The sequence below is a fragment of the Tursiops truncatus genome, chromosome 2 (genome assembly GCF_011762595.2).
Source record: "Tursiops truncatus isolate mTurTru1 chromosome 2, mTurTru1.mat.Y, whole genome shotgun sequence".
NCBI classification, from domain to species: Eukaryota; Metazoa; Chordata; class Mammalia; order Artiodactyla; family Delphinidae; genus Tursiops; species Tursiops truncatus.
The window spans coordinates 98,667,822-98,695,650 of record NC_047035.1 but is presented as its reverse complement, the minus strand read 5'-3'; the positions used below and the strand labels follow the sequence as shown (position 1 = coordinate 98,695,650).

Sequence of the window (27,829 nt, the reverse complement as noted above, 5' to 3'; positions counted from 1 at the left end):
TTTTTCCAAGTCCAACCTAGGGAAAGCTTTTATTTCTGACCTATTCTGCTTAGATTCATTCCTTTCTCTCTAGTATCACAGTTAATCAGAAATATTTTCTAACTTCAGTTACATCTTGATGGCTCAGGAAGGAATAGTGTCTACATTTTTCTGCACTTAGACCCTGACGAAAGTCAGTGCTGGTGGAACATTGTCTTCAGTAATTTGTGGTCAAGTCTGATGCTCACATAAAATCTAGGAACCTTGCTCTTGTGGTATACCTCTTAAGCTAGTGGAGGTCACCAGGCAGAATATTTCCTAAATTTCTTAAGATACCTTGCTTTTTCAAATAAAAGATTCTATACTTGTTGATAGAATTTGAATTATAAACTCTTTTGCCAAAATCTGACTTTAAGCAAGTATATATTTTAAAATAATATTTATGTAATAATAATACCTATTATAGATACCTTTTATAAATTTATTTTAATCCTCACAAAATATTATGGGCATTTTATCACTGTTTTACAGACTTGAAAATTAATGCTCATCTTGCCTAATATCACAGAGCTAATGAGTGGCAAATCTGGAACTCTTCTGATTCTGTATCCTGTACCTTAGCACTATATCCTACTGTTTTAGATACATTAGATTTGAAAGGTCCACCAATCAAGCTCAAGTAGCAGCTGCTTTATTCATCTATAATACATGATATAGCTCCTTTATCCTTACTAACTATTAATTTATCAATATGAGACTTGCCTATTAACCTCAGATTTCTAAAAGTTCCATCAAAGCCGCTTTATTACTACACTCATCAGTTACTGGGAGATATTCTTATATGAAAAGTCTGTTTCACAAGTTCAAGAAGGATCAGTGAATCATACATTTTGCTATATGATCCTCTCAAGGATAAGTTGCCAGATTTTTTCTAAGTTAAATTCCAACTCAGTGAAAGTTGTTTTTAAATACTGAAAGTAAAAACAGCATTATTTTTAACCTTTAATAAACAAGAATCCCATAATAGATGTGGCATGAAAATTAGAATTGGTGAATCATTCAATAAATTATACTTGGAAAATTAGCTAACCTTGAGGAAAATTTTTAATTAGGTTTCTACTTCATAACTTAGAGAAAAATAAATTTTAGAGGAATTAAGTACAATACTTTGATTTTGGCTGTGTTGGGTCTTCGTTGCTGCACAGTCTTTCTCTAGTTGCGGCGAGCGGGGGCTCTAGGCGCGCGGGCTTCAGCAGTTGTGGCCCGCGGGCTCTAGAGCGCAGGCTCAGTAGTTGTGGCACACGGGTTTAGTTGCTCCGTGGCATGTGGGATCTTCCCGGACCAGGAATCGAACCCATGTCCCCTGCATTGGCAGGTGGATTGTTAACCACTGTGCCACCTTGGAAGTCCAAACCTTTTATTCTTGATGTTTAAATCTTTACAAAGTATATCAAATAATCTGAGGTTTAACATACTTGCCAAATGATATTCTTGCCTTGATAATCAAGCAAGGTTAAGGTCTTCTACACCACTGATCATTGTTTTGGAAGCCAGTGATTAGCCGTAAATGACAAGTGTATCCAAAACCAAAAATCCTCGTGGTGAACTCAGCTTTGCTGGACTGGAATGCCATCACTATACACTTGCATCGTTTTGTTCTCATTTGCTTCATAGAATTTTGATAATCAGTTTTAGTAAACTCCCCCAATTTTTTCTTCTGTGTGTTGAGTCCTACATAACAAATAAAAGAGTGATTGACAGTAGTAAGTTTTCATTGTTTGAAAGGCAAAAAAAAAGGGGGGCAGCAGTGAGTTTGATCTTTTTCAAAACTATTCCGTCTTTAAATTAAATCTCTTTGGCACTTTATCCTAATTTGGATTATCTTCTGAATTCCTTCTGGAATTTCTTCTCTGTTCTTTTCTCTAGCATATATAAAAATTGAAAACTGTAGCATCCAAGGTTTCTCCAACAGTATGAAGTTTTTTTATTCTTAGTCATCAAAAATGATGTGTTTTTCATTTGATGTTTTTTAAGTGAGGTGTAACTGACAACATTATATTAGTTTCAGGTGTACAACATAATGATTTGATACTTGTATATACAGGTACACCTCATTTTATTGCGCTTTATTACACTTTACAGATACTGCATTTTTTATAAATTGAAGGTTTGTGGTAAGCCTGCCTGCATTGTCAGATGATGGTTAGCATGTTTTTAGCAATAAAGTATTTTTAATTAAGGTATGTACCTTGTTTTATTAAACGTAATGCTATTGCATACTTGATAGACTATAGTATAGGGTAAAGATAACTTTTATATGCACTAAGAAACCAAAAAATTTGTGTGACTCGCCTTATTGCGGTATTTGTTTTATTGCAGTGGTCTGAAACTGAACCTATAGTACCTCGAGGTATGCTTGTATTGCAGACTGATCACCCCAGTAAATCTAGCTAACATCCGTCACCATACATAAGTTTTCTTACGACAGGACTTTCAAGATCTACCACCCTAGCTACTTTCAAATACGCAGTACAGTATTATTAATTGTAATCACCATGCTGTACATTATATCCCTATGACATTCATTTTGTAACTGGAAATTTTTACCTTTTTGACCTCCTTCACCCATTTTCCCCACTCCCACCCCCCCCACCTCAGGCCACCACCAGTCGTCACTGTATCCATGGGCTCAGGGTTTTTTTGTCTGTTTTGTTGTTGTTTTTAGATTCCGCATACAAGGGAGATCATAACGCTGTTTATCCTTTTTTGTCTCACTTATTTCACTTAGCATAGTGCCCTCCAGGTCCATCCATGTTGCCACAAATGGCAAGATTTCACTCATTATAATGGCTGAATAATATTCCATTGAGAGAGAGAGTTTCTTTATCCAAAAAAAATGATGTTTTATGTTGTGTTCTCTCAGACTTTGCCCATAATAATACGAATGGATTTTTTGGTAACATAATCTATGTTCGATTTAATATGAGAGGCACTGTTGGGATTACGTGGGTGATGTTAACAATATTGAACAAGAGGTATTTTAGGGGTGATATTTATTTATTTATTTTATTGCTTATCTCCATTATATCATTTTATTTTATTTTTTTTAACATCTTTATTGGAGTATAATTGCTTTACAATGGTGTGTTAGTTTCTGCTTTATAACAAAGTGAATCAGTTATACATACACATATGTCCCCACATCTCTTCCCTCTTGCGTCTCCCTCCCTCCCTCCCTCCCTATCCCACCCCTCTAGGCGGTCACAAAGCACTGAGCTGATCTCCCTGTGCTATGCAGCTGCTTCCCACTAGCTATCTCTTACTTTTGGTAGTGTATATATGTCCATGGCACTCTCTCACTTCGTCCCAGCTTACCCTTCCCCCTCCCTGTATCCTCAAGTCCATTCTCTAGTAGGTCTGTGTCTTTATTCTTGTCTTGCCCCTAGGTTCTTCATGACCTTTTTTTTCCTTAGATTCCGTATATATGTGTTAGCATATGGTATTTGTTTTTCTTTTTCTGACTGACTTCACTCTGTATGACAGACTCTAGGTCCATCCACCTCACTACAAATAACTCAATTTCATTTCTTTTTATGGCTGAGTAACATTCCATTGTATATATGTGCCACATCTTCTTTATCCATTCATCCGTCAGTGGACACTTAGGTTGTTTCCATGTCATGGCTATTGTAAATAGTGCTGCAGTGAACATTGTGGTACATGACTCTTTTTGAATTATGGTTTGCTCAGGGTATATGCCCAGTAGTGGGATTGCTGGGTCATATGGTAGTTCTATTTATAGTTTTTTAAGGAACCTCCGTACTGTTCTCCACAGTGGCTGTATCAATTTACCTTCCCACCAACAGTGCAAGAGGGTTCCCTTTTCTCCACACCCTCCCCAGCATTTATTGTTTGTAGATTTTTTGATGATGACCATTCTGATGGGTGTGAGATGATATCTCATTGTAGTTTTGATTTGCATTTCTCTAATGATTAATGATGTTGAGCATTCTTTCATGTGTTTGTTGGCAATCTGTATAGCTTCTTCAGAGAAATGTCTATTTAGGTCTTCTGCCCATTTTTGGATTAGGTTGTTTCTTTTTTTGATATTGAGCTGCATGAGCTGCTTGTAAATTTTGGAGATTAATCCTTTGTCAGTTGCTTCATTTGCAAATATTTTCTCCCATTCTGAGGGTTGTCTTTTTATCTTGTTTATGGTTTCCTTTGCTGTGTAAAAGCTTTTAAGTTTCATTAGGTCCCATTTGTTTATTTTTGTTTTTATTTCCATTTCGACAGATTAAAGTGGGGAAAGGCTGGAGGCAGGGAAAGCAAGTAGTTAGACATTTTTAGTAATTCAAGAATCATTGTAAGTTCCTTAAGGGCAGGGCCTATTGTTGTGTTGTTCATCTGTCTATTTCCAGTCTTTGTATAGGTTGTGATACACAGTATAAGTTCATAGTTATAAATCATTTGTGGAACATTGCAGAAAGTAAGCTTAGTGAATAAATAAATGAGTAGATGAATTCTCCTTTATTGTTAAAAGAAAGACAGCTAAAGACTTAAACTAATGTGGTGGCTGGGAAATAGACTAGAAGAACATGGTGGAAAGAGTTAAGAAGGCTAAATGAAGGATTAGAGTATAATACAACAAGAGGAACAGAACTAGGCAGACTCAGAACTGAACACTGGGAAACTAGAGAAAAGAAGGTGCTAAGTAACAACTGAGAAAGAAAATGCCTGTGTACGTGTAGGGGTTTTTTGTTGTTGTCAAGGGAAGAGTTATGCAGGATAATTGCTGATCAGTCTATCAGATATTAAAGCAAGAGCTAATCGGAAAATACCCCATAGACAGTGGAATGAAAAAAATATGGATTTGAGAGTTAATTGCATGTAATTGATAGACTAAGTCATTCTATGGATAAATTCTAAGATTAAACTGTTTCGTGAATGAATTCTGGTGAGAATAAGAACAGGCTAAATTATATCATTGTAATCTTTTTTAAAAAATTGGATCTATGTTTGAGCTATGCTTTATTGTGTAAGAATAAATTCTGCCACCAAGAATGCCAGTAATCTGTCCATATTTTCCATTGCAATGCAATTCAGTTGTAATGAATATGGCTACCAAAATTTTATTATGTTTTTTTTATTAAGGTAGGATTTGTGGCACATTTAAAGCTATCCTGTGGCAAACTCAGCTGGGAAAGAAAACTATGCAGTCCTCTGCATAGCAGAAATTTTCTTAAAGGGTACATTTATAGACAAAATGACAAAGTTGCACAACAGTAGTGATAGACAGTCTTACAAGTAGGTTCTCCAAATAGCATCCACTGTTGCAAGTCAGAGAGTAATTACATCTGCATAGCATGGAACAGATTGTTAGTTGTACTTTGGAACAGTTGGCCCTCCGTATCCACAGGTTCTGCATTTGCGGATTAGACCAACCCTGGATCAGATTTGATTCCTCAGTTATGGAGGAACTGTGCATAAGGAGGACTAGCTATATAACACCATTTTATATAAAGAACTTGTGTATCTGTGGATTTTGGTATCCGTGGAGGGGAGAAGGGGGTTCCTGGAACCAATTATCTACGGATATTGAGGGATAACTATATTTTTAAACCTCAGTTCCACCCCCAGTGATAGTAGCATCATCAGTCACATGTTCTAGATTTTTGAGAAATAGAAAAGAAGCCTAGAAATCATCTCATTCATTTCACATTTCTAAGGAAAATCCGCCAGAGAATGGAAGCCTCATAACCAGTTAAATAGTTGGGCTAAGGCCAACTAATAAATAGTCTCTTGACTCCCAATCTAGTACTTTTCCTGTAATATTGCACAACCCTCCTTCTTTAAATGTGATTTAAGATGAGAAGTTTTCGTCTAAGCATTGATTTATGGTTTTATTTATACCTAGAATGTAAGAATTAATAGGCAAGTACCATTTTCTCTTACCAACTTTATCACACAACTTGACTGTATTATTTTACTGATAAGAAAAAAGCCTAGATTCTGTTTTCTTTGGCAAGTGATTCATTCCACCTGGTTTAAATTTAGATAGTCAGTATTTTTAGGGAGGTGTTAGTAAATTTTGTTGAGGGAGAAACAAGAATTTTTTAAATGATCTTTCTTTTTAATCCTTTTTAACCAGCAAGAAGTTGAGAAGTTTACAGACCTAGAGAAACTCTACCTCTACCTTCAGCTGCCTTCTGGTCTCAGCAATGGAGAGAAAAGGTAATATCACTTCTTGTCTTTGCCTCAGTTACAGTGTTTATGTGTGTGTTGTGGTTGTTATTGTTTTGCACTATTCCTAAAACCATCAGGAAACAGACTGTCAAAACAGTAGATCTTTTTAGTCTTTGATCATATTTGGTTAAGTGTTTACCCATAGTTTTTGCTAATTCATTTGTGTACCTGGATGAGTGCTGGGAAATGCAGTTGGGTTATGTTTTATAAGCAGATTAGTGTATTTATACAGTGTGGCAGATTTTGAAAATTGAACAGAAAGCCAAAGAATAAACAGATAAGTATTGTGAGCAATAAAGTGCAAGAGTTTTTTTAGGTACTGTCAGGTAAGCAGATCACAGAGCATAAAAAAGAAAAAAAAATGAATTGCCTGTATGGCACATGAATTTATGATAAATGTGTGATGTTTTAAGTGCTTGCGGGGTATTACTCTATTTTCATTAGTACAAATATTTAATAGCCTCATTTAGAAAATATAGAGAAAAGTTGTTGGTTCATGCATTCTGTTCTTAAAGGAGTTTCTCTACCCTTTTAAGTATTTCTCAGAGTTCATTTCATTCATATAAGTTATGCTTAACATTACTTTAAAAGTATAGGTATGAAAAGAACTGGAATGAAAAATCTGTTGCTTTTACTTTTTTCCCCTTGGACCACATTTTGTAACTATTTTAATAATTTTCTGTCCTAGAAATTGCTCAGTAATTTCTTTGAAAATGCATCAATTATTATTTATGAGTGAGGAGCTTCCCTCACGTTATAAGAGACACTGCCAAATAATAAAAATTTATGATGTTTAGTGGAGGTGTTGTCCTGGAGAGGAGGACTGGTTACAGAAAGGACCATAGAGGGAGACTTGTCCTTTCAGGATCTCTCCAGTGTGAATTCCATTCTGGATCATAGAGGCTTTAGTAAGATTCAGGGTAGTTACTTGAGAATGCTAAGCAAATAGAAAATAAACAATTTTTTCCATAACTTTCATTTTATAGTTTGATGATTTGGTAAGTTTAGGCAAATGAACAGGCAAGTAAATAAACAAATATCCCCTTAGAGGTAATTTTGGCCGAACAAATACCTTATGTTTTCAATGCTCCATCATCTCTGCCAGTTTAGAGACAGTGGTGGGGATGGAACAGGGCGATAACTTTAGTCAGACACTAGCTATAGAAAATGGCTCACAACCACAGGTGGACAATTTGTATTTGGATAACTAGGCATATACTTTATGTCCTGAGTTTGGTTTGGTCATTTATAGTGAGTTTACACACAGTCCTTTAGTGGAACATTTAGGCCTGGTTCAAAAATTATCAATGAATTGCTGTCTAGTTCAGCTAAAACATGTTTTTGTTTTATGATTAGTGATCAGAATGCCATGTCATCTAGTCGGGCACAGCAAATGCATGCCTTTTCCTGGATTCGGAATACCCTAGAGGAGCATCCTGAGACTTCACTGCCCAAACAGGAAGTCTATGATGAGTACAAGTAAGTATTATGTGTATATGTCAGGCATGCAGTATATTAAAGAGATGGTATACTATACTTGGCTATAATGATTTGTTTTATCATTGGCAAATATCATACTGGTATATGAGAGTTTAACTTAGAAATCTCTGGATTCCATTCATTTCTAAGCTCCTCTGGTAGCGTGTGTAATAAAGAACAGGATTACTGAATAAAAGGATTTCTTTAGAGTTCTTCTGGATCACAGGAGGGATGTCTGAGGGCAGAGGGACAATGGAGTAGGTTTGGTGAATAAAAAGGATTCCTGTGAAGTTCTTAAGGATGACAAGAAGGGTGTGTCTGGGGTTCGTAGAGGGACAGTGGATGGCAATAAATAAATCAATGCATAAGGAAAAACTAAAACATGTTTTTTATTTAGATTTCTTAAATGTCTTTTTCATGAATCCAAAACTTTCCTAATCATTTTCTGTGCCACCCCGAGAAAAAGCTAAGTATCTGGAATGTTGTGAATTACTTACTCAGACGAAGGAGTTCAGTGGCTTGCACATAGAAGACACTCAAACAGTTTTGATTGTACAGATAACTTATTTAAACACGGAAAACACAAGTATAGAGGCTAATGGGCCTTTCTGGATAAATGTTATAGATGCTGAATCTAGTCTTGTTTAACATTTTATAATTGATTTGGAAGCGGGAATTTGTTCTAGCAGAGTAAGTGAAACCAAAATTTTCTGGGTATTGAAATATCAAAGCAAGGACCACGTATGTGTTGTACTTACACAATGTGGAAGAAAAGTGTCAAATAAGTGCTGTTGTTAGCCAGTGTAAGATGATGCAAAAGAACTACACTTACTGAGAAGATTATTGGTATCTAGAAAGAAAACTTTCTGTGCTCATTCAAAATTCTGATTCCCTCACCTTAAGAAATGCAGTAGAACTGGAGAAAGTCTAGAGAAATATGTCTGAAATAATCAAGGGAACAAGGTTAAACTGAACAGCTTTAGATTTTTCCTCTTTAGAAAAATTAAAGCTAAGAGTACATGTGATCCAAGTCTATAAAGTTCATTTTCTCAGTCTACAACAGTCTACTGAATACCTGCTATGTGCCATGTCAAACCCTGTAAGAAGTTCTGAGGATACAACAAATAAAACACAGCTTCTGCCCTCATCAAGAATATGAAAAAACAAAAACAAACAAACAAACAAAAAATATATATATAAAAAATATATATATAGTGAGCATGAATTCTTAACTACAAGTTAATTCTAATTAAGATAGAGATAACCTTGTGAAACTACAAAGAAGTAAATTTAAATTCATTAAAAGTTTATTAATATCAAGCAAACATGATATGTTTAAGAAACCCTGTATCGAGGATCAAGAGAATAGGTTCTGTCGTTAAACTTGTGTGACCTGGACAGGTGTTTTAACCACTATTTTTTCAGTTGCATAATCTATAAAATGAGATGATTGAAGAGGTATGAGGTTTCCTTTAGCTCTAAAATTCTGAAAGTTGTCTGAGGTAGGAAATGAGGAAAACAAATTATCCAAAATGTCTCATGTTTCCCAAAAGGCAAATCGGACAAATTAATGCATGACATTTCCATAATGAATTAATAAGGAAACCGAGGATATTTATATATTTTTGAAGTGACATCCTTCTCCTGCACAACCCTTTGCGTCACCAGTAGAGACAGCACCCTACATTTGTGGAAGTATGACTCTGAACCATTAAAGCAGTCCTTACGTTCCTAAAAGTTTCCTGCCTTGGGCAAAGCACAGTTATATTTTTCTATAATATTTTGCTGTGAAATCATTTTCTAAGGTTCTCATAAATTCTTACAATTTTTTTCACTAAGAAAAGTTAAAGGTTTTTCCTAAACAAAAGAGAACCAAAACATAACATTGTTTTGGGACAAGGAATGGTAGCTCCAATTTTGAGCGGTTTATTCGCAATTCAGTAGAGAGCAACTGAAATAAAAGGAAGTAACTTAGGCTAGAGTTTTAAAAGGACGTAGTAGGTAAGGGAAATTCTTGATAATGACGTAAATAGGAAAGAAATACCAGTTCTGTTCATGGAATTTGAAAGTATTATACTAATGATTGTCTCTTTATAAAAATCAGTATATTACTATACAATAGTACTGTAACTGAATCTGAGTATTTTAGTTCAAAACACATTTCATTAAGAATGTACGCTATTCACTGTTGTATTCTACATAGTGTTTCCACATAGTAGGCACTAATTTAATATTAAGAGTGACTAGGGACCAGTCTCTCCCATCAGGAAACTTGCACAAACCTCTTAGATAGCCTCATCCACCAGAGGGCACCCAGCAGAAGCACTTCAGACCTAGGGACACATACAGACTGAAAGTGAGGGGATGGAAAAAGATATTCCATGCAAATGGAAATCAAAAGAAAGCTGGAGGAGCAATACTCATCTCAGATAAAACAGACTTTAAATCAAAGAATGTTACAAGAGACAGGGAAGGACACTACATAATGATGAAGGGATCAATCCAAGAAGAAGGTATAACAATTATAAATATATATGAACCCAACATAGGAGCACCTCAATACATAAGGCAACTGCTAAAACAGCTATAAAAGAGGAAATCGACAGTAACACAATAGTGGTGGGGACTTTAACACCTCATTTACACCAATGGACAGATCATCCAAACAGGAAATTAATAAAGAAACACAAGCTTTAAATGATACAACACACCAGATAGATTTAATTGATATTTATAGGACATTCCATCCAAAAACAGCAGATTACAGTTTCTTCTGAACTGCACATGGAACATTCTCCAGGATAGATTACATCTTGGGTCACAAATCAAGCCTCAGTAAATTTAAGAAAATTGAAATCATATCAAGCATCTTTTCTGACCACAACACTATGTGATTAGTAATCAGTTACAGGGAAAAAAAACATAAAAATCACAAACACATGGAGGCTAAACAATGCGTTACTAAATAACCAAAATATCACTGAAGAAATCAAAGAGGAAATCAAAAAATACCTAGAGACAAATGACAATGAAAACACAACGATCCAAAACTTATGTGATGCAGCAAAAGCAGTTCTAAGAGGGAAGTTTATAGCAAAACAAGCCTACCTCAAGAAACAAGAAAAATCTCAAACAATCTAATCTTACACCTAAAGGAACTACAGAAAGAAGAACAAACAAAACCCAAACTTAGTAGAAGGAAGGAAATCATAAAGATCAGAGCAGAAATAAATTAAATAGAAACAAAGAAAACAGTAGCAAAGATCAATAAAACTAAAAGCTTGTTCTTTGAGAAGATAAACAAAATTGATAAACCATTAGCCAGACTCATCAAGAATAAGAGGGAGAGGACTCAAATCAATAAAATTAGAAATGAAAAAGGAGAAGTTACAACAGACACCGCACTAGTACAAAGCATCCTAAGAGACTACTACAAGTAACTCTATGCCAATAAAATGGACAACCTGGAAGAAATGGACAAATTATTAGGAAGATATAACCTTCCAAGAGTGAACCAGGAATAAATAGACAATCTGAAGAGACCAATCAGAAGTAATGAAATTGAAACTGTGATTAAAAACCTTTCAACAAACACAAAAGTCCAGGCCAAGATGGCTTCACAGGTGAATTCTGTCAAACATTTAGAGAAGAGCTAACACCCATCCTTTTCAAACGCTTCCAAAAAATTACAGAGGAAGAAACACTCCCAGACTCATTCTGTGAGGCCACCATCACCCTGATACCAAAACCAGACAAAGATAGTCAAAAAAAGAAAATTACAGACCAGTATCACTGATGAATATAGGTGCAAAACTCCTCAACAAAATACTAGCAAACAGAATCCAACAACACATTAAAAGGATCATACACTATGATCAAGTGGGATTTTTCCCAGGGATGCAAGGATTCTTCAATATACGCAAATCAATCAATGTGATACACCATATTAACAAACTGAGAGTAAAAACCATATGATCATCTCAACAGATGCAGAAAAGGCTTTTGACAAAATTGAATACCCATTTATGATAAAAACTCTCCAGAAATTGAGCATAGAGAGAACCTACCTCAACATAATAAAGGCCATATATGACAAACCCACAGCAAACATCATTCTCAATGGTGAAAAGCTGAAAGTATTTCCTCTAAGTTCAGGAAGAAGACAAGGATGCCCACTCTTGCCACTGTTATTCAACATAGTTTTGGAAGTCCTAGCCACAGCAATCAGAGAAGAAAAAGAAATAAAGGAATACAAATTAGAAAAGAAGAAGTAAAACTGTCACTGTTTGCAGATGACACGATACTATACATAGATAATCCTAAAGATGCCACAAGAAAACTACTAGAGCTAATCAATGAATTTGGTAAAGTTGCAGGATACAAAATTAATGCACAGAAATCTCTTTGCATTCCTATACACTAATGATGAAAAATCTGAAAGAGAAATTAAGGAAACACTCCCATTTACCACTGCAACAAAAAGAATGAAATACCTAGGAATAAACCTTCCTAGGGAGACAAAAGACCTGTATGCAGAAAACTGTAAGACACTGATGAAAGAAGTTAAGGAAGATATCAGCAGATGGAGAGATATACCATGTTCTTGGATTGGAAGAATCAATATTGTGAAAATGACTATACTACCCAAAGCAATCTACAGATTCAATGCAATCCCTATCAAATTACCAATGGCAGTTTTTACAGAACTAGAACAAAAAATCTTAAAATTTGTATGGAAACACAAAAGACCCCCAATAGCCAAAGCGGTCTTGAGGGAAGAAAAATAGAGCTGGAGGAATCAGACTCCTTGACTTCAGACTATACTACAAAGCTACAGTAATCAAGGCAGTATGGTATTGGCCCCAAAACAGAAATATAGATCTATGGAACAGGATAGAAAGCCCAGAGATAAACCCATACACCTATGGTCAACTAATCTATGACAAAGGAGGCAGGAATATACAATGGAGAAAAGACAGTCTTTTCAATAAGTGGTGCTGGGAAAACTGGACAGCTACATGTAAAAGAATGAAATTAGAACACTCCCTAACACCATACACAAAAATAAACTCAAAATGGATTAGAGACCTAAATGTAGGACTGGACACTATAAAACTCTTAGAGGAAAGCATAGGAAGAACACTCTCTGACATAAATCATAGCAAGTTCTTTGTTTGATCCACCTCCTAGGGTAATGGAAATAAAACCAAAAATAAGTAAATGGGACCTAATGAAACTTAAAACCTTTTACACAGCAAAGGAAAAACCATAAACAAGACGAAAAGACAACGCTCAGAATGGGAGAAAATATTTACCAACAAATCAGTGGACAAAGGATTAATCTCCAAAGTGTATAAACAGCTCATGCAGCTCAATATTAAAAAAACAAACAACCCAATCCAAAAATGGGCAGAAGACCTAAATAGACATTTCTCCAAAGAAGTCATACAGATGGCCAGGAAGCACATGAAAAGCTGCTCAATATCACTAATTATTAGAGAAATGCAAATCAAAACTACAGTGAGGTATCACCTCACACCAGTTAGAATGGGCATCACCAGAAAATCTACAAACAACAAATGCTGGAGAGGGTTTGGAGAAGAGGGAACCCTTTTGCACTATTGGTGGAAATGTAAATTGATACAGCCACTATGGAGAACAGTATGGAGGTTCCTTAAAAAACTAAAAACGGAATAACCATATGACCCAACAATCCCACTACTGGGCATATACCCAGAGAGAACCATATTTCAAAAAGACACATGCACCCTAATGTTCATTGCAGCACTATTTCCAATAGCCAGGTCATGGAAGCAATCTAAATGCCCATTGACAGACAAATGGATAAAGAAGTTGTGGTACATATATACAATGGAATATTATTCAGCATAAAAAGAAACGAAATTGGGTCATTTGTAGAGATGTGGATGGTTGTAGAGACTGTCATACAGAGTGAAGTAAGTCAGAAAGAGAAAAATAAATATCGTACATTAATGCATATATGTGGAACCTAGAAAAATGGTACAGATGAACCAGTTTGCAGGGCAGAAATAGAGAAACATATGTAGAGAACAAACGTATGGACACCAAGGGGGGAAAGTGGTGGGCTCGGGGGGTGGTGTGATGAATTTGGAGGTTGCGATTGACTAATATGTATAAAATGGATAAGTAATAAGAACCTGCTGTATAAAAAAATAAATAAAATTCAAAAAAAAATGAGTGACTTGAATGGAATCTGATCTTGACATTCATAATAAAATTTCAGTGTTATAAGTCTTCTAGTACACTACCATCCCCATTGTATAGGCAAAACATTAAAACTTGAAAGTTAGGTGACTCTTCCAGTGTTCCAAAATTTGTCAGGGATGAATATAAGGCTAGAACTCAGATTCCATGAGTAGTTCATAATAAGTGAGAAGGCAAACCTGTTCAATTTGAGTGATATGAAGCAGAGCGAGTAGAATAGGTTGGGAAAGTAGTTAGAAATAAAGTTGCCTAGGGCTTCCACTTAGTGTCAATAAATAAGCTGCACAAAATATGAATCTGTTAATATACGGTTAGTGTACATGCATACAGATAATGTGAGTGTTGTAAGAGACACAGCACAGTAACATCTATTAGCAGCATGCCATGTTCTAAGAAGAAAGTATGTTTGTGTTTCCACAGAATTACAGCATGTGGGAGCTCCAAGCTATTCTCTCATTTCATTGTACATTGCCTAAAACCATAATTTGCTATGTGGGTTTAAATAACTTGATGAAAACTGTAGAAAGGCTAGAGACAGGCAAAAAGTAGATCAAAGTATTAGGAAATAGATACTTAAACGTTTTTAAATTATGTTGTCTAGAGAAAGCAAAATGGAATATAGCTATATTTTTTTAAAGGACAAGAAGTTTAAATCACAGGAGGAGAGATTTCAATTAGACACAAAATAACACTTCCTGCCAGAAGAGATTTTTAGAGAAATTTTGTCCTTTTCTACAGGCCTTTTGGACTAGTCATTTTCCAGTTTGGAATGCCTTAATGAGGTTTCCTGAGTAAAAACATAGAGTGACAAACCTTAAATTGAATCTGTTCTAAATATTCATTGAAAAATATTATTAATGTGAAATGTACATTTATTTTAAGCCATTCCTATTCATTGCAGTGATGTTTAGATATCTTTGTGTGAAAATCAATCCCTTTCATAGCCATGAAAATCAGAATCCCTTTGAGAGAAAAAATGAAGATGTAATCCAAGACAGTATGGTTTCTTTTAACTGTATTTTTATGCTAAATTAAGATATTAATAGAACCAAAGTTTTAAGGGACTTCCCACATGCAAAGACAGTCGATTTACAAACTATTGTGAATTTTTATATTTGTTGAAACTTCTGAAGTCTGATAATCCCATGTGTTTATGAAAGTGATGATTAATGTGTTAATTTTTCTAATTATGAAAGTAGTATGTGTTCATCATGAATGTTTTGGCAGGTAGTTAAAAATGTATAAAAAGAAAACTAGCACCAGTAATCTTACTACCTACAAGTAACCATTTTGGCTTATTAATTCTTTTTATTTTTTCTACCGCCTTCTTTTCATGTATATGTTCTTGTTATTGTTTAATCAAATCTTGACCCCACTGGTTACACAATTCTTGAATGGGGGAACAGTTGCAAATAATACTGCAGTGAACATTCTTGACTATATAATTTAGTGTAGATTATTACAATTGGAATTGCTGCTTATGAACCATTATATATTAAGGATATTAAGTATTGAAATATAAATTTTTTTCAAGATTGCTGTTTATTATTTAATTTTTTAATAAGTAGTCTGATCTGTCTTCTTTCTTTGCAGCTTGTAACATTGCTATTTTGCTTAGAAAGAACTTCTTCCCAATTCCATTAGCAGCTGAATACTCATGTGTATTTTCCCTAGATATTACTTACTTCATTTTTCACATATAACCCATTAGTTCTTCTAGACCAAATATATACATTTATTTTGATAAATGCCATAAGATAAGGAGCTAATTTTTTCTAAATGGTTAATTTCCCAGTCTTATTTATTGACAATTTTTTTCTCAATACTAATCTATAATGTAATTTTTATCTTACTAAAGCCTTTAGGATTCAATTTTCTTCCTTTGTATTTTTCTGTTCTTATGCCAGTACCATACCATTTTTAAGTATTTTAGCCATTAAATGTTTAAAAAGCTAGTGGGAACAGTCTTCCTTCATTATTCCTCTTTTTCAAAAATTTCCATGGTTTTATTTTCATACCACTTAATATTTCTTGTGAAGTTTGGAATCACTTTTCTAACTTTTTTTTAAAAGGGAAACCTCAAAGGAATTTTGATTCAAAATGCATTAAATACGAAAATTTATTTTAGAAAAATTAACTTCAGAGCTAGAAGTATGTTTCTTAACATCTTTCTCGTGTCGTTCAGTAAAGTTTTAGTTATTTCTCCTTCAATTGACTCCACTTATTTTTCTTGTTAAGTTTATTCCTTACAAATTTTTATTATGTTATTTATATTATGAAAAATGTATTTTATTATTGGTTTGGTTTGTAAGATATCTGTAGACTTCTATTATATTTATGTTGCACATTTTATATTTAGTGAACTTCGTTAAATCCTAATTTTTCAGCTATTACTTTGGACTCTTCTGGGTAGCGTTTATCCTGTATATCTTCCTCATCCTCTTTATTTAATTACATTGAATTGATTTTCCTTCTGACTTTGAATAATAGCAATAATAGGCATCATTTTGTCTTACAGTTCTTTGATGTTAAGGGTGTATCATTTATAATTGACCAAGACTTTATTGGCTTTCTTATGAGAAATTGATATTGAAATTCATCTAATGCTTTTTGGGCATCTGTTAAGATTATTCATTGCTTCTTCTGTTACCTATTGATATGACATATAAAGATACTACCTAGTATAAACCCTTCTTTTATTCCTAGAATGAATGTCTTCTTCATGTCAAGATCTGTAATCTTTTAGCATACTGTTGGTTTCTATTTTCAAGTATATTTTTTAGGATCTTTGCATCTATATTCATAAGTGAATATGGTCTGTAATTTTCTGTTTTTGTGCTGTCTTTGTCAAGTTTTGATATCGGGTTTGGCCAGCTTCATAAATGAATTAGAAGTCTTTCCCTAATTTCCTGTGCTCTGGAACAGTTTATATGGTTTGGGAATTATTTGTTCTTGAAAATGTTAAAGAACTCAACTATAATACCATCTAGGCCTGGAACCTTTGTTGGAGGTAATTCATTGACAATTTGGGGGGGGGGGTTTCTGGTTAGATTTTTACTTCATTAGTTTTGGTCATTGGTTTTTCCTGGAATTCATTCAGATTTTCAAATATATTGGCATAACATTATATATACTATTTTCTCACAAATTGAATATCTTCTTTATCTGTTAGATCCTTTTTTATATTTCTAGTTTTAGTCATTTGAATTTTCCTCTTTTTTTCAAAGTATATTTAGCTGTAGTTTATTTTTATTGGTTTTGTTAAAAAAAAAAACCCTAAGATTGATAAGTCAGTTTTTTTTTTTTTTTTGCCTGATGTCTCATTTTTAGGTGTCTATTTTTGTTACCCTGATTTTCTCAGGTTTTTTCCTTATTAAATGGAATGCTTACTTCGTTTTCATTCTTTTCATATTTAAGATAAAAAAGACGGCACCATTACAATGGAGAAGCATATGAGGATGATGAACATCATCCTTGGGGTGGTGTTCCTTGTCAGACCTCCTAATATGGCCAGTGAATAACACTCACTCTTGGCATTTTATTTGCAGTAGTGATTGAGTGAAGGACCGTAATCATAATATGCTCACTACTTGCTACTGTTTGTTTTAATATTCAACTATAGTAGTGTTTTAAAAATTAAATGAAGGGGCTTCCCTGGTGGCGCAGTGGTTGGGAGTCCGCCTGCTGATACAGGGGACACGGGTTTGTGCCCCGGTCCGGGAAGATCCCACATGCCGCGGAGCGGCTAGGCCCGTGAGCCATGGCCGCTCAGCCTGCGCGTCCGGAGCCTGTGCTCCACAAGGGGAGAGGCCACAGCAGTGAGAGGCCCGTGTACCGCCAAAAAAAAAAAAAATTAAATGAAGAATAAACTTGAATATAAAAGCTCAAAAAAAAAATCTCCGAATTGGATCTTTATTTTTAATTCCACTTTCATTCTTCTGCTATACACGGCCTGGTAGTCAACATTCTACACGACTCTCTTTCCATTCAGGAGAGCCATCTTTATATCTATGAATTTGCCTCTTATAGTTCTGGCTGTATTCCTTAGGTATGGATATGATTACCTTTATTTTCTAATAGTGTGCAATTATAGCTTTGATTTCTTCTTTGACCCAAAATAGTTAGGAGTGGTTTTTTTAACTTTTCACGTGCTTGAGGGAGTTGAGGGCTTTTTCCATTTTGTTTTGCACTTTATTAATTCCTAGTTTTATTATATTATAGTCAAAGAATGTGGCTCATTCAATTTTTGATTTTTTTATAATCATTGAGGTTTACTTTCAGACTAACGTTCAATTTTTATAAATATGTCTGGACGTTCTCTTTATTTGCACTGTATATTGACTTATATTGATAAGCACTGAATCCAGTTCCTGTAATTTTCAGATCCTTCGAATTCTGCAAGAAGTCCTTACTCTTTCGTCTGTTTAATTAGTTTAGCATGAGTACTGTGTTAATCTCTTACAAAAGTGATATTTCTCACAGTTCCTTATGGTGTTTTTAATGGGTTTTGCTGCACAGGTCTTGGGGCTGTTAGACAAAAAACATTCATGATTATATATCTTTATGATAGTTAAAGCCTATTGTCAACAAAAAAAAAGATCCTCTGTCATATTAAATGCATTTTGTCTTAAATTCTCCTTTGATACCAATATTTGTAACCCATTCTGGATATCTGTCTAATATAAGTATATAGTTTTCCATCCTTTTATTTTTACCATTTATGTCATTTTGTTTTAGGCAGTTTACATTATTATGTTTCTAAAGTTTTTAATCTAAAATTGTCTTTGGTCTTAAAATCTGACCGATAGGAGAAGCTGGTGGAATGAACCAGTCTGAGAACTCTGATGTTTGCAAACACTTAGCAACAGAGACAGCAGCAGCCACAGTTCCTGCTGCTTTTTCCTGCTGTATGCTAGAGAAACACAAGCATTAATCCTAAGTGGATTTCTTACTAAATAATATGTAGCCTGTTTTAGCATTCCTGAAAATCTGTTTGCTTTCATTCTCGGTAGGATCACAAATGTTCAGATTTATAAACTTGACAACTTTGGCTGCAGTGTTCCCTGGGACACAGATGTTCTCTCCAAATCCATTTTTTTAAATCTATGTAATATTTTAAGGAATATGATTATTTTTGCTTTTTATTTTTTTTAATTTAAAAAGAATTTTTTTTTTTTTTTTTGGCTGTGTTGGGTCTTTGTTGGCTGCGTGCGGGCTTTCTTTAGTTGCAGCGAGCTGGGGATACTCTTCGTTGCAGTGCACGGGCTTCTCATTGCGGTAGCTTCTCTTGTTGCGGAGCATGGGCTCTAGGTGCGCGGGCTTCAGTATTTGTGGCATGCGGGCTCAGTAGCTGTGGCTCGTGGGCTCTAGAGCGCAAGCTCAGTAGTTGTGGTGCACGGGCTTAGTTGCTCTGCGGCATGTGGGATCTTCCCAGACCAGGGCTCGAATCCATGTCCCCTGCATTGGCAGACGGATTCTTAACCACTGCGCCACCAGGGAATTCCCTGTTTTGCTTTTTAGTTTGTGCATGGTCATTAATTTTGTATGTGTGATACTTTAGTGCTTACCCATCTACGTTTGTAATTTGTTGTATTAATCAATGTAAGTTAAATTCTTAGGACAACCTTGAAGGTAGAAATAAGTTCTAATAACATACTTGTTTTAAGACCTTTAAAATAGTGAACATTTCATGAGTTAAATGACATATATATGTTTTACAGCAACCTATAATCTAGGTCAGACCTAAACATATGTGTAGAATTTATAAATTTCTTAAATACGTATTGTTTAATGTTACATCACCTGTATGAAATAAATGGAAGCAGATATTATTCCTGCTTTGTGGATGATGTTCTTATGATTCAGAAGTGAATTGTTTTGGACAAATCTGAAACCAGGTTTTCTGACTTCAAAGCTGGGCTCTTTTTACATTAATCCCTATTACCTCTAGAAACTTGTCCCAAATGCTATCCTTTTTCTTTTTTATATAAATTTATTTATTTATTTTATTTGGCTGTGTTGGGTCTTCGTTGCTGCACGCGGGCTTCCTCTAGTTGTGGCACATGGGAGCTACTCTTTGTTGTGGTGTGCGGGCTTCTCATTGCGGTGGCTTCTCTTGTTGCAGAGCACGGGCTCTAGGCACGCGGGCTTCAGTAGTTGTGGCTCACAGGCTCTAGAGCGCAGGCTCAGTAGTTGTGGTGCACAGGCTTAGTTGCTCCGTGGCACGTGGGATCTTCCTGGACCAGGGCTCGAACCCGTGTCCCCTGCACTGGCAGGCAGATTCTTAACTACTGCACCACCAGGAAGTCCCTGCTATTCTTTTTAAAATTTAAAATTTTAGAGTAGCATTTGCCAAGCCTTAATTGTATTTTAAATATATATAACTAATTGGAAATAGTAAGCTAAAACTTAAAAGTGATCAATTTTGGGATTACTGACTTTTTGTTCATATTTGATAGTTAAATATATACTAAATATGCTTAAGACATAAATTGGTTTAAGATTTTTACCATTTAAATTTACATTAATATTTGTAGTCTGAATTGTTACCCTAAATACATTGTCTAGCCTTTAAGTTATTACTTTTCAGGTAAGTTTTTTTTCACACTTCCTTGGTGTGGCCTGTTTCACAGAGGTCCTTATCCTAGTTTTCTGTTTTCCCTGTGTTTCCTTTGACTTGATTCTCAAGGAGCTAGTTGATAATCTGTCTTTCCCTCACCTTCTCTATGTTTCTGACCTCTGGTACTTTCACAGAGCGCTCATTTACTCTCATCTTCCTCTCCTCAACTCTTTACAATAATAATAGGAAGAGCAGTAACAGCACAGTGGAGAATAAAGCTGGAATTGTAAATATTATATCAGGAAAGGAACTAGTTCTGTTATTTGACACATTTGTAGAGAAGACTGACTTGTCCAAAATTACACCAACTGTACTAAACATATGTTATAGTCATAACTGGAACTACAAAGCAAGTCTCCTAATTTAAAATCAGTCCTTTCCAATACCCCCACCCGTGTAAACTGCATGTTCATGAGCCCAGCTGTTCCATATCTTGAATCTTTCTGTTATCAATCCATCACTGCTCTTACTACCTTAACTTTTTTTTTTCGTCTGCCACTAACATGATATGTTGCAATTGATAGGCACTGAGTACTTTTCTTTTAGCTAATGCTATTAAGACTTCAACATTACTACTCCTGAGGACAAATTAAATTATTAAAAATAAATTAATTTGAGTGCATTAATTCACCGAGCATTATATGCACACAATCCCTGCTCTCAAATAGGAGAAACAGACCAGTAAGTAAACAGGTGCAAAGAAAGAGTTACTATAGCTTAACTTGGTGAATTGAAGGCAGACGTCACAGAAGAGGTGACTTCTATAAAAACTGAGAAGTTTACCAAGCAGACTAGGGATTGAGAAGGGGGTTCTAGGTGGAAGGTGCAATACGTAATGCATGGAGGCTTATAATCAGAGTTCAGGAGAAGATGTCAGAGACCAGGCCAAAAACGTTAGACTACTTCCATGACCAGGTCATGCAGGCTCACTGAAAACTTAATAAAAACAAACATCGGCAGAAAGTGAGAAACTGAAAGGTTAAGGAGAGAATTAGTATTTAAGAGTTAGGAACAGGAAGAACAAGAGCCCTCCAAAAATGAAGAGGAATTTAAAAGAGAAGCAAGAAAGCACGTTGTGTTATAATGTGAGAAAAGAGATTATTTTGAGAAGGGAATTCGCTCCAGTCTCGTGTGCGTCAGGCAGCTCAAGTAAGAAGGAAGACAAGAAAGTCAGTTAATAGCCTATTTGGAATCTGTTGCCAGAGCAGTTTCCGCATCGTATTAGGGAATGAAGCCTGATTTCAATGTCATGAAAGGTAAGTAGGTGGGAAGTAAAGAACTTGAGTAGAGACTTATTTTTAAAGGGTTAGAGAAAGAAAAAGTAGTTAGAAGTAGAGACGTGAGGTGGTGAGAACAGATTTTTTTTTTTTCAGTCTCATCCATTAGGGATCAAGTTAATTTGCATATAGCAACATGCAATGAGCAGTAGCTGCAACAAGAAGAAGGAATTCAGTTTTCCTTTTGCCAGCTCTGTAATATTAGCAGGGATCCAGGCTTCTAAGTCCCCACTCCACCACCCATAATCCCTAGTCTGGTTTTACTTGTTGCGTCCAAAACGAGCTACTATGGCTGATGGGAAAACTAAGCGACTTAGAATTCAGATGCATTATGGAAGGGAGGAAAAGTTTGGAAAATCACTGATTTATGTTACTTATTTAAAGCTAATCATCCTGTCTTCTGGTTTTCTAAATTACCATTTAAATGTAGTGTTTTTTTTCTCTTCCCAAATAGATACTTTAAAAAAAAAACCTTGCACTAAGCCTTGCTTATAATAAAACCACATTTATTTTTATTTGTGGTAAAATACACACATAAAATTTACCATCATAACCCTTTTTAAGTTCATAGTTTGGTGGTACTGAGTACATTCACATTGTTGTGCTACCACACCACCATACATCCAGGGAACTCTTTTCTTCTTGCAAAACTGCAACTCTGTACCCATCAAACAATAACCCCCCATTCCCTCCTCCCTGAGCACCTGGCAACCGCCATTCTACCTTTCTGTCTCTATGAATTTGACTATTCCAAGTATTACCTCATATAAGCCGAATCATATGGTATTCTCCTTTTGTGAATAGCTTATTTCACTCAGCATAATGTCCTCAAGGTTCATCCATGTAGTAGCATGTGTCAGACTATTCCATTATATGTATTCACAATTTTGTTTATCCATTCTTCTGTGATGGGTACTTAGCTTGCTTCTACCTTTTGGCTGTGATGAATAATGCTTCTATGAACATGGGTGTACAGATATCTCTTCAGGACCTACTTTCAGTTATTTGGGGTATATACTCAAAAGCAGAATTGCTGGCTCATATGGTAATTCTATTTTAATTTTATGAGGAACTATTATATTGTTTTTCATAATGACTATACCATTTTACAACCTCACCAGCAGTGTACAAGGTTCTCCATATCCTTGTCAATGCTTATTATTTTCTGGGGGTTTTGATAGTGGCCATTTTAGTGGGTGTGAGGTGGTATCTCATCGTGGTTTTTTTTTTTTAACTTCTTATTTTATATTTGAGTATAGCCGATTAACAATGTTGTGATAGTTTCAGGTGCACAGCAAAGCATCTCAGCCATACACATACATGTATCCATTCTCCCCCAAACTCGCCTCCCATCCAGGCTGCCACATAACATTGAGCAGAGATCCCTGTGCTATACAGTAGGTCCTTGTTAGTTATCCATTTTAAATAAAGCAGTGTGTACATACTGATCCCAAACTCCCTAACTATCCCTTCCTCCCACCCGTCCCCCCCAGTAACCATTAGTTCATTCTCTAAGTCTGTGAGTCTGTTTCTGTTTTGTGAATAAGTTCATTCATATCGTTTCTTTTTAGATTCTGCATATAAGGGATATCATATGATATTTCTCTTTCTCTGACTTACTTCACTCAGTATGACAATCTCTGGGTCCATCCATTCTGCTACAAATGGCATTATTTCATTCTCTTTAATGGCTGAGTAATATTCCGTTGTATATATATACCACATCTTCTTTATCCATTCCTCTGTCAGTGGACATTTAGTTTGCTTTCATGTCTTGGCTATTGTAAACAGTGCTTGCAGTGAACACTGGGGTGCATGTATCCTTTCGGACCATGTTTTTCTCTGGATATATGCCCAGGAGTAGGATTGCAAGGTCATATGGTAGCTCTATTTTTAGTTTTTTAAGGAACCTCCATACTGTTATCCATAGTGGCTGTACCAATTCACATTCCCACCAGCAGTGCAAGAGTGTTCCCTTTTCTCCACACCCTCTCCAACATTTATTGTTTCTAGATTTTTTGATGATGGCCATTTTGACTCGTGTGAGGTGATATCTCATTGTGGTTTTGGTTTGCATTTCTCAAATAATTAGTGACATTGAACATCTTTTCCTGTGACTCTTGGCCATCTGTATGTCTTCTTGGGAGAAATGTCTATTTAGATCTTTTGCCCATTTTTCCAGTGGGTTGTTTGTTTTGATGATATTAAGCCACATGAGCTGTGTGTAAATTGTGGAGACTAATCCCTTGTCGGTCACATCATTTGCAAATATTTTCTCCCAATCTGTGGGTTGTCTTTTCGTTTTGTTTATGGTTTCCTTTGCTATGCAAAAGCTTTTGAGTTTAATTAGGTCCCATTTGTTTATTTTTGGTTTTATTTCCATTATCCTGGGAGATGGATCAAAAAAGATATCGCTGCAGTTTCTGTCAGAGTGTTCTGCCTATGTCTTCCTCTAGGAGTTTTATAGTGTCTTTAATCCATTTTGAGCTTATTTTTGTGTATGGTATTAAAGAATGATCTAATTTTATTTTTTTGTATGTAGCTCTCCAGTTTTCCCAGTGCCATTTGTTGAAGAGACTGTCTTGCCCCCACTGTGTAGTGTTTCCTCCTTTGTTGTAGATTAATTGACCATAGGTGCATAGGTTTATTTCTGGGCTTTCTATCATGTTCCATTGATCTGTATTTCTGTTTTTGTGCCAGTATCATAGTGCCTTGATGACTGTAGCTTTGTAGTATAGTCTGAAGTCCAGGAGCCTGATTCCTCAGGCTCTGTTTTTCTTTCTCAAGATTGCTTTGGCTATTTGGGATTGGGATCTTGTGTCTCCATACAAATTTTAGGATTTTTTGTTCTAGTTCTGTGAAAAATGCCATTGGTAATTTGATAGGGATTGCATTGAATCTGTAGATTGCCTTTGGTAGTATAGTCATTTTGACAATATTGATTCTTCCAGTCTGTCAACGTGGTATATCTTTCCATCTGTGTGTTTTGTCTTCGATTTCATTCATCATCATCTTATAGTTTTCAGAGTACAGGTCTTTCACCTCTGTAGATAGGTTTATTCCTAGGTATTTTGTTCTTTTTTTTTTTTTTTTTTTTTTGCCATACACGGGCATCTCACTGCCATGGCCTCTCCCGTTGCGGAGCACAGGCTCCAGACACATAGGCTCAGTGGCCATGGCCCACGGGCCCAGCCGCTCCGTGGCATGTGGGATCCTCCACGGACCGGAACACGAACCGGCGTACCCTGCATCGGCAGGTGGACTCTCAACCACTGCGCCACCAGGGAAGCCCTGTTCTTTTTAATGCAATGGTAAATGGGATTGTTTCTTGAATTTCTCTTTCTGATCTTTCATTGTTAGTGCATAGAAATGCAGCATATTCCTCTGTATTAGTTTTGATATCTGCAATTTTTATCATAAATGGGTGCTGAATTTTGTCAAAAGCTTCTTCTGCATGTATTGAGATGATCATATGGTTTTTATTCTTCAATTTGTTGATACAGTGTATCACACTGATTGATTAGTGGATATTGAAAAATACTTTCATCCCTGGGAGAAATCCCACTTGATCATGTGTATGATCCTTTTAATGTATTGTTGGATTCAGATTGCTAGTATTTTGCTGAGGATTTTTGCATCTATGTTCATCAGTGATATTGGCCTCTAATTTTCTTTTTTTGTGGCATCTTTGTCTGGTTTTGGTGTTAGGGTGATGGTCACCTCATAGAATGAGTTTGGGAGTTTTCCTTCCTCTGCAATTTTTGGGAACAGTTTCAGAAGGATAGATGTTAGCTCTTCTCTAAATGTTTGATAGAATTCACCTGTGAAGCCATCAGGTCCTGGACATTTGTTTGTTGGGAGGTTTTTGTTTTGTTTTGTTTTGTTTTTGCGGTACACGGGCCTGTCACTGTTGTGGCCTCTCCCGTTGCGGAGCACAGGCTCTGGACGTGCAGGCTCAGCGGCCATGCCTCACGGGCCTAGCCACTCCACGGCATGTGGGATCTTCCCAGACCGGGGCACGAACCCGTGTCCCCTGCATCGGCAGGCGGACTCTCAGCCACTGTGCCACCAGGGAAGCCCTGTTGGGAGTTTTTTAATCACAGTTTCAATTTCAGTGCTTGTGCTTGGTCTGTTTATATTTTCTGTTTCTTCCTGGTTCAGTCTTGGGAGGTACCTTTCTAAGAATTTGTCCATTTCTTCTAGGTTGTCCATTTTATTGGCATACAGTTGCTCATAGTAGTCTCTTATGATCCTCTTTTTAAAAAATATTTATTTATTTTTTTCTTTTTGACTGCGCCGGGTCTTAGTTGCAGCATGTGGGATCTTCGTTGCCACGTGTGGTATCTTTAATTGCAGCATGCAGGATCTAGTTCCCTGACCAGGGATTGTACCTGGGCCCCCTGCATCGGGAGCTCGCAGTCTTAAGCCCTGGACCACCAGGTCCTTTGTATTTCTGTGGTGTCAGTTGTAACTTCTCCTTTTTCATTTCTAATTTTATTGATTTGAGTCCTCTCCCTTTTTTCCTTGATCAGTCTGGCTAAAGGTTTATCAATTTTCTTTTTCTTTTTCAAAGAACCAGCTTTTAGTTTCATTGATCTTTGCTATTGTTTTCTTTGTCTCTGTTTCATTTATTTCTGCACTGAACTTTATAATTTCTTTCCTCCTGCTAACTTTAGGCTTTGTTTGTTCTTTCTCTAGTTGCTTTAGGTATAAGGTTAGATTGTTTATTTGAGATTTTTCTTGTTTCCTGTTGTAAGACTGTATTGCTATAAACTTCTCTCTTAGAACTGCTTTTGCTGCATCCCATAGGTTTTGGATCATTGTGGTTTCGTTTTCACTTGTCTCTAGGTAGTTTTTGATTTCATCTTTGATTTCTTCAGTGGTCCATTGGTTGTTTCAAGCATTACTGTTTAACCTCCATGTGTTTGTGTTTTTTATAATTTTTTTTGTAGTTTATTTCTAAGCTCATAGCATTGTGATCGGAAAAGATGCATGATATGATTTCAATTTTCTTAAATTTACCAAGGCTCGCCTTGTGGCCCAGCATGTGGTCAGTCCTGGAGAATGTTCCGCGTGCACGTGGGAATAATGTGTATTCTGCTGCTTTTGGATGGAATGCTCTGTAAATATCAATTAAGTCCATCTAGTTTAATGTATCATTTAAGGCCTGTGTTTCCTTATTGATTTTCTGTCTGGATGATCTATCCATTGATGCCAATGGGATGTTAAAGTCCCCTCCTATTGTTGTGTTACTGTCGATTTCTCCCTTTATGGTTGTTAGTATTTGCCTTATGTATTAAGGTGCTCCTGTGTTGGGTGCATATACATTTACAACTGTTATATCGTCTTCTTGGATTGATCCCTTGGTCATTATGTAGTGTCCTTCTTTGTCTCTTATAACAGTCTTTATTTTAAAGTCTATTTTGTGTGATATGAGTATTGCTACTCCAGATTTCTTTTGATTTCTGTTTGCATGGGATACCTTCTTCCATTCCCTCATTGTGGTTTTGATTTACATTCCCTGAATGATTAGTGGTATTGAGCATGTTTTCATATGTTTATTGGCCTTTTGTATATCTTCTTTGGAGAAATGTATTCAAGTTCTTTTGCCCATTTATGCATTGGGTTGTTTGTTTTTATGTTGTTGAGTTGTAGGAGTTCCTTATATATTCTGAATATTAACTTCTTATGAGCTATTTACATTAATTTGTTTTTAATTCTACAAATAATATACAATATGTGTTCATTATAACAAATTAAAACAGTCTGAAAATATAACATCAAATTAACATCTTTGTTTATTCCCCCCTTCATCCCACTATGCTCTTGAGATTTAAATATTCCTAACAGCTTTATCTTCCTGTTCTTTTTTTCTGTACCTATGAGTCCTGTCAGTTATTCATACAGTTTTTTATTTAAAATGAAACTATACTGTAAATGTTGTTCTTACTTTTATCACTAAGTACTATATCTTAGGTAGTTC

The 27,829-nt window shown here is 35.7% G+C and overlaps 1 protein-coding gene across 3 annotated transcripts in view; it reads left to right on the top strand.

The window, feature by feature from the left end:
* Positions 1 to 27,829, top strand: part of RFX7 (regulatory factor X7) — a 146,791-nt gene that overhangs the window by 72,736 nt on the left and 46,226 nt on the right. For all 3 annotated transcript variants that reach the window (XM_033851711.1, XM_073801040.1, XM_073801041.1), the window contains 2 exons: positions 6,131 to 6,213; positions 7,582 to 7,704. In XM_033851711.1, the coding sequence (XP_033707602.1) occupies positions 6,131 to 6,213; positions 7,582 to 7,704 (206 nt within the window). The remainder of the gene's footprint in view (positions 1 to 6,130; positions 6,214 to 7,581; positions 7,705 to 27,829) is intronic.